This window comes from Akebia trifoliata, chromosome 13, assembly GCF_017979445.1.
Source record: "Akebia trifoliata isolate Shusen 1 chromosome 13, ASM1797944v1, whole genome shotgun sequence".
Classification (NCBI taxonomy): domain Eukaryota; kingdom Viridiplantae; phylum Streptophyta; class Magnoliopsida; order Ranunculales; family Lardizabalaceae; genus Akebia; species Akebia trifoliata.
In genome coordinates this window covers 19029279-19038664 of record NC_141387.1, presented here as the reverse complement: position 1 = coordinate 19038664, position 9386 = coordinate 19029279, and the positions used below count along the sequence as shown (strand labels likewise).

Below are 9386 nucleotides of genomic sequence, written 5' to 3'. Positions count from 1 at the left end.
GTCGAATCTCGTGTTTAAGGCGTTTACTTTCAAAAACTCGTTTTTAATTTTGAGAACTTTGAAAATTTGAGTTTCTGACACTTAGCCAAATTTTCACTAGTTTTCTCAATTTTGACAGTTTGCCTTCGCATACCTATTGGGATCCCGTTTTAATAAAAATTTAATAGTTTTCGATTGAATGATAAAAGTGAATTTGAAAGCTTGAAAAAGAAGGGATTGGTTTGAATAGATGAAGAGTGAAAAATATCGAAAGAATAAGAAATAGATGAATCGATAAAATGTTAGAATCATACCCGAGGGGTGATTTCTGCATTTTACATTGTATGTTATGTGTAGGTTGGTGAAGGGATATCCAGGTGTAATAAATGGTTGTAAGTTTATTTAAATTATGTTGATGTAGAGGCTCCGAATACTGTATTTATTTAGGCCGGGTGGCTACAGTTGCATGGTAAAAAATTGGATATCCATTCTCAACCCTGTTATGTTAATTTATCTTTTGTTTTTAAATAAAGATAATATATATATATATAAGTAGTTATTTTGTGAGTTGTTAAAGAGTCTGTGAATGCCTAAAGGGATAGTATGTCATATCATCTGGAGTGGTGTACTATCTTAGGATGTACGGTAGGGACCACAAAGCTCATATGTTATATGGGTCGCGTATGAGAGTGGAGTCACAACAAGAATCCGGGTCCATTCGTTTCTATATTTACCAGTGAATGTGTATTATAAAGGTGGTCGTACACGAATGAAGTTGTTTATTTTGGGAATCACATGCACGCCTGATAGGCATAGATGAATATGATTACTCAGTAATCACTAACAATCTAGTAGTAGTTGAACGTTCTAACACATCGAAAAGAGACCCATTGCTTATGGTCACATCAAAAGGCCCACCTGAGCTAGATAAATGGCACCTATGTGGTAAGCGCAGCAACCGACCACAAAATCAGGAACTAAAAGCCAGATTTATGTTATAACATTATGTCCCGACTGGGAGCGATCTAGCCATGAATCCCAACTCTCTAATTCCAATTCTCCACCATTGTGTAATATGTATCTGTTGTTATATTTTTAATTATAAAATGAAAAGCATGCGCATTAATTCAATACAGTCAATTATATTTGTATAAGAATGAAAATGTATACTGAGTATGGATGACTGATGTTTTGTGAAATTTTAAACTGTTTAGTTGCTCATCCCTAGCTATATGTACCAGTTAATCGTAGTTTAATTTGTAAATCTTGCATGTTGTAAAATATTTCAGTATGATTACTCGATCACATTAGAAGAGGTTATTAGTAGGAATTGTTTGTGGACCTACTAGGTAACCATTATTGGTCACCCTTTACTTCCTATTTCTTTTAGCTTCAGAGCTTGTAGTCGGAGAAGCACTCATAGAGCCAGCGAGCGATGACCATCTGGTGGATCATACTGACAACCAAAGTCCATTACCCGGTGAGCATTGAGACTACTTCCCTTAGGAGTCTATTCGTCCTAGGAGGTATACATAATGTTTTGGCCCAAGTAATATAATTGTGTTAGAGTGAGGATAAGTTCTCTTTTGTAATCCTGTATAGTTACCATTTTGCACAACTTTGATCTAACCTTATGCTGTTCTTAATTTACCATCTTCTACACTTTGTATACTCTTGGCATATGTTATATTCAGGATTGGTTGGACATTGGTTTATCAGGTTTTGAGTTCCGTGGAATGCTAACATAAACAGATGAGATTATGTCGAAATTTCGAGATACCACCTAGTGCCTCAGGGTGACCTTGGGATTTGTGTTAGCATTTGGCGGAACGCCACAAAGATAATGCTTCTTTCTTCAAAAGAGTGCTCCTTTCTCCATTAGATTGCTTCGATGTGTGTGCAAGGGAATGATGGATAGATATAGGGGGATCAAACAAAACAAGTGTCAGGTTGAAGAAAGGGTCAACTAGGGAAAATTTCTCTTATGAGTAGAGAGGGCACTCAAGGTGGTATGAAGGAGAGAAAATGTTCTTTAGAGTTTGATCAACTCTCAAATGAGCCAAGGGGCTGAGTAATATAGAGATTGGAGAGCTAACAATAAGTTAGCAGGGGCCCCTTGACATTATTAAGGGACCTAGGTAGCTCCAATGGTCATAATTTTCAAATTTTGAATTGTTGGAGATGCTCTATGAACGTCCCTGGTAGAGAATATAGGTGTTTTCTACAGGAGGCCCTAGTAAAATGCCAAGGGGCCCAATAGAATTACCAAAATGCCCGTTGATCAACGGTTCAAGGATTTAATAGATCTTATCAATATAGGGTCCCCAAACTATTACATATAAAAGGGAAAAAACCGAAAAGGGTAAAATTACCAAAATGCTCTTATTGCCATTTTGACTCCCAACAAGTCATTTTTGACTCTCGAAAGTTTCGAAGATCGAACGGGTAGGATAATAAGATATCATTACCAATAAGAGTCGACCTAACGATCATCTAGGTTTTGGAAAATGGTGTAGGTGGTCTCATTACCTTTATAGACTTTGTGCATACACATTTGAAGCGTTTTGTCGAGGTACTTAAGGTTGAGCGACTTTATCGAAGTCTTCACATGTCTTCAAATGCAAATCGGTCTGACATACAACATAGTCTTAGGATTGAAAAAATATGAATTAACATCTACCATCAACATCAGGTCTTGTTTCCATTAGATTGCTTCAATGTGTGTGCAAGGGAACGATGGATAGATGAAGGGGGATCAAACAAAAAAAGTGTCAGGTTGAAAAAGGGGTCAACTAGGGAAAAATTCTCTTATGAGTAGAGAGGGCTCTCAAAGTGGTATGAAGGAAAAAAAATGTGCTCTAGAGTTTGATTAACTATCAAATGAGCCAAGGGACTGAGTAATACAGAGATTAGAGAGCTAACAATAAGCTACCAGGGTCCCTTTGACATTATCGAGGGACCTGAGTAGCTTTAACAGTCATAATTTTCAAATTTAGAACCGTTGGAGAGGCTCTACGAACGTCCCTGGTAGAGAATAGGTGCTTTCTGCTGGAAGCCCTGGTAAAATGCCAAGGGGCCCAGTAGAATTACAAAAATGCCCTTTGTGCCATTTTGAACTCTCGGAAAGTCCGACGATCAACGGTTCAAGGATTTAATAGATCTTATCAATATAGGATCCCCAAACTATTACAAATAAAAGGGAAAAAACCTTAGAGGGTAAAACTACCAAAATGCTCATATAACCATTTTGACTCCCAACATGCCATTTTTGACTCCCGAAAGTTTCGATGATTGAACGGGTAGGATAATAAGATATCCTTACCAATAAGAGTCGACCTACCAATCATCTAGGTGTTGGAGAATGGTGTAGGTGGTCTCATTACCTTTTTAAAGCTTGTGCACACACATTTGAAGCATTTTGTTGAGGTAATTGAGGTTGAGCAACTTTATCAGAGTCTTCACATGTCTTCAAATGCAAATCGATCTGACATACGACATAGTCTCAGGATTGAAAAAATATGGAATTAACAATATCTACCATCAAGATCGGATCTTGCCTCAGCTACGCATTGCCAAAGAAGGGCATCTGTAGACAACCTATTTTTGTACTCACATGATTAATCAATATGTTAACCAGATTGCAACGATTCCCGATAATGGACAGGTATTATAAAAGATTTTTATTCGTCACTGGATATATTTTTAAAGCTCAAATGAGATATTTCATGCAAATAAACCTTAGAAACTACATTATACAAGAAAAAATGTGATTCGAAACATAAAAATAATCATTTTGGAATTAAACGAAGTTTTACGAGAAAAATTGTCAAAAATTGACCAAATTACAAAATAGCTCTAATGCCAAAACACCATACAGACTATATTACGCTTAGGAAGATCCTTTTGAAAATATAAAATGATAACCTAAAAGTAAATGAACTATTTTACCTATTTCCACAAAATTTGACAATTACAAAAATATCCCTCGTGGGGTCTGTGCACCATTTTCACGTCAAAACACTATAAATGACATAAATTGACATTTCCAGTGAATTCCTTGCGAAAAACCGATTTTGAAACATCCTAAAACATCAAAAAAATACCTCCCGACACAAAAGTCCTCTATGAGGGTAAAATAATTATCTTTCAACTATAAAATTTGAAAAGTTAAATCTAATACTTAAAAATCTTATTAAATGTAAATTTGAATCTTAATAAATCGAGTCAAAGTTTTTAAATGAATAAATGTGATTAATTAAGCCTATGGGCCTAATTTCAAGTGGCGATCCATTTATTCAAGTGGGACCCACCAAACATTTTACTAAAGAACCCTCCATCGAGGGTCTTATAAGAAAGTCAAATAATTAAATAAAGAATTCTCCATACAAGATTATCAAAAAATTAAAAGATCTAATTGTATGTAAGACAAATAAAAAAATCCAAATAAAAAAATCACTTGAAATCTTATATAAAACCACATAAAGATACGTCAAAGATAAACTCTATCTAACAGTGACCTAATCTAACTCAAACCATTAAGTCTCGAGTGTCTTAAAAAATCCAAAAGAAAAAATGTCAAAAGTTTCCTTAAACCAAAAAATTGAAGCCCCAACTCAATAACCTACCCTCAAGTCTTAATTTTCAACTTGAAAAACAACTAAAACTCTATATATAAAAAATACCAAAAAATCAAAAAGATATTCAAACTTAGAAGAAGAATTTATCACATTAGAGTTTGGGAGTAGATAAAAAAACAGATACGGACTGAAAATTTGCATAAGGAATGCTCATCACTAATCACTGAAGGAATCAATCGTCACAATTACCCAAGTAAAATAGGTAAATTTTTTTTATTATTATTTTATATTTAGGTCATTTTTACAATGTAGATCTTTGGAAATAATAGAAACCAGACTTTCGCCGAACAGTATTGGTGTCTAATACCTTCTAAATCCATAACTTGATCTCTATTCCCATAATCTCTTCATAGTTTGTGTTTTTTTTTTATCTATTTAGAATCATTTTTGATTCGTAGACCTTAAAATAAAATAATAACTCCCAGAATCAGATCCTCATCGGAGGATTGATGCGGTTTTAGTTATAGGTATATAAATCCCAGCCGTTGGATTTTGTATTTACACATTTGACATCATGTGCTTTCTCGTAAGTCACTAACTCACGGGAACTCAACCTGTGAGTCACTAGAACCTGACTCTATATATTAATTATATTTATATGTATATACATGTAAAAGAAAAATAGGTGATGGATCCACGAGTCAATCACTCGATTCACCAGGGGAACTGGTCTGAGGCGTGTAGTGCGTTTTTACTCATCCAATAAACCATAACTTCAAAGATCATTAATAATTGTCTCACGTACACAAATCTTATCCTAAGTCCAATAGCCAATAAAAAGGTGGCACGTAAGCACAAAGTATCCAAATGTATCCAACCGTGACATTTTGAAGCCACAACCATATCTTGTGGTTGTGGTGTGGATCGAGCCACTCTTTTTCCACAGGGTTTAAAGCATTTTGAATCTCCTAAAAAAAGGAGCAAATTCCATCACATTTTTAGCAAAAATGGCAGCTAAGCTATGCTCTCCAGCAACTGCAGTGACGACTTCTCTTCCCAATTTCAGTGGCCTTAGGTCCAAACCATCAAGTATACGTGTTCAGGGCCTAGTGAGTCTTACTTAATTTTACACTTATTCGACTAATTTCTTGATTTTTTAATGAAATTTGCATATTATTATAAAATTGTAATGAAATAATATATCATCCTATCTTTATCTCAAGGATTTGAGGTCGACATTCAACTCTGATAGATCCTTTTTTTTTTTGGGTACTGAAAAGTATGCTTTATAGCAAATGACATTTGGGAATTGGGGTCATCCGTTTTTTCTAGGGAAATTTACTTAATATACAGATCGATCCATCGATCTTGCCATACGGCCATTTTTTCAAATGAAACCTGAGCTTTAGAGCAGTATCTTAACAAACCAGTTAGTAAAATCCCTTTTTCATAATGACACCCTCGCCCCTATAAAATGACATACTCAAGTCATCGAGATTGACTATTCATTTTCAAAACTCACATAAGCTCAATAATATGTGTCAGTCCCTCTTTTTCAAACAGATTAGTGAACGAGTAACTCAGAAGTCCATCGAGTCGAGTAACGAGTCTAAGTTCAAAACTCGCATAGGCTCAGTATCTCCTTTGTCCTAATAAAATAAAATGAGAGTTTATATTGGCACCACCACAACTTTTACTTATTAGAACCCAATTAAAAATAAAGGAAATAATTGAATGGTTGACAATAAATAATAAAAGTTTGGCTGCCAATATGAGTCAATCCCTCTTTTTATTTCTTGATTTATTTTTCCGGTTTAGGATTTTTTAAAAGCCTAATCATAGTAGCAAACAACTATTGGAATTGTTTGAAACGAGTGTTATATTATGTTGAGACAAATAATTTCAACCAAATCTTCATAATGTATGAAGATTGCGTTCTAATCTTTAATTGGAGCGTGACGAATAATTTAAGAAATTGGAGTGTAATAAGTAAAAGTTGGGTGCCAATAGCAGTTCTCTAAAAATACCAATGATTTCAAAATTAGGGTGCAAAAGTTTATAAAATATATAGCCTTGGTTTTTATATATTTTTACCAAAAAAGAATTTCATTGAACTGTCATTTAACTAGATTTACCTATATATCTTTATTTTTTAATTTAGTACTCATCATTTTTTAAGGCCAAAGGATACGTTTTTGGGTAAAAGTAAATAAATATCAAAATGGATATGTGCCCTTTTGGAAGGATATTTTTAAAACCCAAATTAAACTATTGGTGCTTCCTGATTTTCTATTATGTAAAAATTCTTTAAATCAAACATTAATTTTTTTATTTTTTTTTATGAAGGTAAAATAAGTAATTTAAGAAAAATCACAAAATATTTCTTAAAATTATCTAATAAATGTGAATTATACCGAACAAATTGAACCAGGGCCGACCAATTTTTCACATTCATGGTCCAATAATTGATTCAATTCTTAAAACATTTGTAATAATTAATAACTCATATCTCTCACTGTGTAGGGAACCATTCGACCTATTGGAAACAAGGGAAAGGGTGCGTTGGGTGCTCGATGTTTTATTGGTTCGCCCACGAATTTGGTGAGCATTTAACAAATATGTATATTTTTTAGCTAAATTATCTTCTTATGGAGATTGTAATGCTAAATTTAGGACTTAAATGCCTATAAATTGAATAAGTGAATTTGAAAAACAGATAATGGTGACTACAACAAGCTTGATGTTATTTGCTGGAAGGTTCGGGTTGGCTCCATCAGCGAACAGGAAGGCCACAGCAGGATTGAAGCTTGAAGTCAGGGACTCTGGCCTTCAGACTGGAGACCCTGCTGGTTTCACTCTTGCAGATACCTTGGCTTGTGGAACTGTAGGCCACATCATTGGTGTAGGTGTTGTTTTAGGCCTTAAGAACATTGGTGTAATATAAACACCTTATGGAAGATTTCCTAATACTCTTCTTATTGTCATTTTAAATTTGTATGTTTTCCTCCTCCTTTCAAAGCTCATCCCCCACATATAATGGTTTTAAGAATTGGGTTTTGGGTTTTGATTTGTACCCGTGAATAGATTGAAATGATCTGACTCAACCAAGTCCAAAAACCTTTCAAACTTTTTGAAGCGGACTCTATATATTCTTTACAAAAAGTAAGGGTGTTATTGTCATTTTGCAATTTTTTTTTTTTTTTTTGTTGTAAATATTAAAAAATTCCTAAAAGCTTAATTTATAAATATAATTATTGCATAATGAAAGTTAAAATCTTATTTTTCTATTAAAAGAAAACAAATTCTCACTTTAGAGGCATTCATAGAATAACGATAATAAAAACTCACATCCAAGATCTTGTGTGAATATTATCATCTTCTACAACTTTGATTTTAAAATATAAAAAGTCAAATTAGATTTTAGAGAAGAAGAAAAGAATAGAGAAAATGGGAGAAGTTAGACTTGGGTCATAACTTAGGACTTGTGGCAGTTATATATTAATGAATAAAATAAGAAATTACATATATGCCTCCTCACATATATTAATAACATCTAACACTTCCCCTCAAGCTGGAGAATATATATAACATGTAATCCCAACTTGTTACAAATATAAGTCAACCTATCACACCCCAACAATTTAGTAAAAAAATCTTCCAATTCATCTTTAGATTTAACATAGGATGTAACAATTTCACCACCAAGAATCTTTTGATGAACGAAGTGACAGTCGACTTCAATGTATTTCATCCTCTTATGAAACATGGGATTTGAAGCAATATGCATGGCTGTTTGATTGTCACATAGAAAACTTATAAAAGTTTCTATTGTGACACTTATCTTTTGAAGAAAATGTTTCAGCCAAAGAAACTCATGAGATGTATGGGATCCCAGTCATAGCTTTGTATTTAGTTTCTACACTTGATCTGGCTACCAGTGCTTGCTTCTTACTATTCCAAGACATAAATTACGACCTAGGAAAGTGTAACTTATGGTGGACTTCTATCCAAGGGAGAATCAACCAAATCTGCATTTGTGTATCCCTCTATTTGAGTATAACCTTTAGACTTATACGATAAACCACATCCAGAAGATCCCTTAAGATATCTAAGAATACATTAAATAGCTATCCAATGAGACATCCTAGGTGTCTTCATAAATTGATTCACGACACTCACAACATATGACATGTCTAGTTTTGTGATAATGAGATAATTTAATTTTTCAACAAGTCTTTGTACCAACTTGGATTATAAAACAAAATTTCTCGTTTGGCAGTATGTTTCAACTTTGGATCTATGGGTATGTTCATACTTCCTCTACGAGAGAATAATACCATTAATTGAGTAAGCTACCTCAACACGAAAGAAATATCTTAGTTTGCCCAAATCCATGGTTTGGAACTGTAGTTGTAGATATGACTTCACATTTTGAATTTCACCAGCATCACTCCCTATGAACACAATATCATCTATATACACAAGTAAAATATATACATGCCTAGTTTTCAAATGGAATACTAAGTGATATGTCTAGCATCTCATCATCCCAAAGACAATAACTACATCATTGAATTTTCCAAACTAGGTTCATAAGGACTACTTCAAACCATAGAGTGTCGTCTTAAGGTTGCACACCTTGCTAGTCTCCCCTTGAGAAACAAACCCAAGTGATTGCTTCATATACACCTCTTCCCGCAAATCACCATGAGGAAGGCATTCTTAATATCAAGTTGATTCAAAGGCCGCCAAGACATAACATCTAACAAAATGAGATTCCAAATATAAGTAATGTTGGCAACTAGGGAAAATGTCTCGGCTTAATTAATC

General features: G+C 33.9%; 1 protein-coding gene across 1 annotated transcript; it reads left to right on the top strand.

The window, feature by feature from the left end:
- Positions 1 to 5493: 5493 nt before the first annotated feature.
- On the top strand, positions 5494 to 7540 carry PSAK (photosystem I subunit K). Its single transcript, XM_086421713.1, has 3 exons — positions 5494 to 5665; positions 7080 to 7157; positions 7273 to 7540. The coding sequence occupies exons 1-3, from the start codon at positions 5564 to 5566 to the stop codon at positions 7498 to 7500; spliced, it is 408 nt and encodes a 135-aa protein (XP_086277839.1). The 5' UTR covers positions 5494 to 5563; the 3' UTR covers positions 7501 to 7540.
- Positions 7541 to 9386: the final 1846 nt, after the last annotated feature.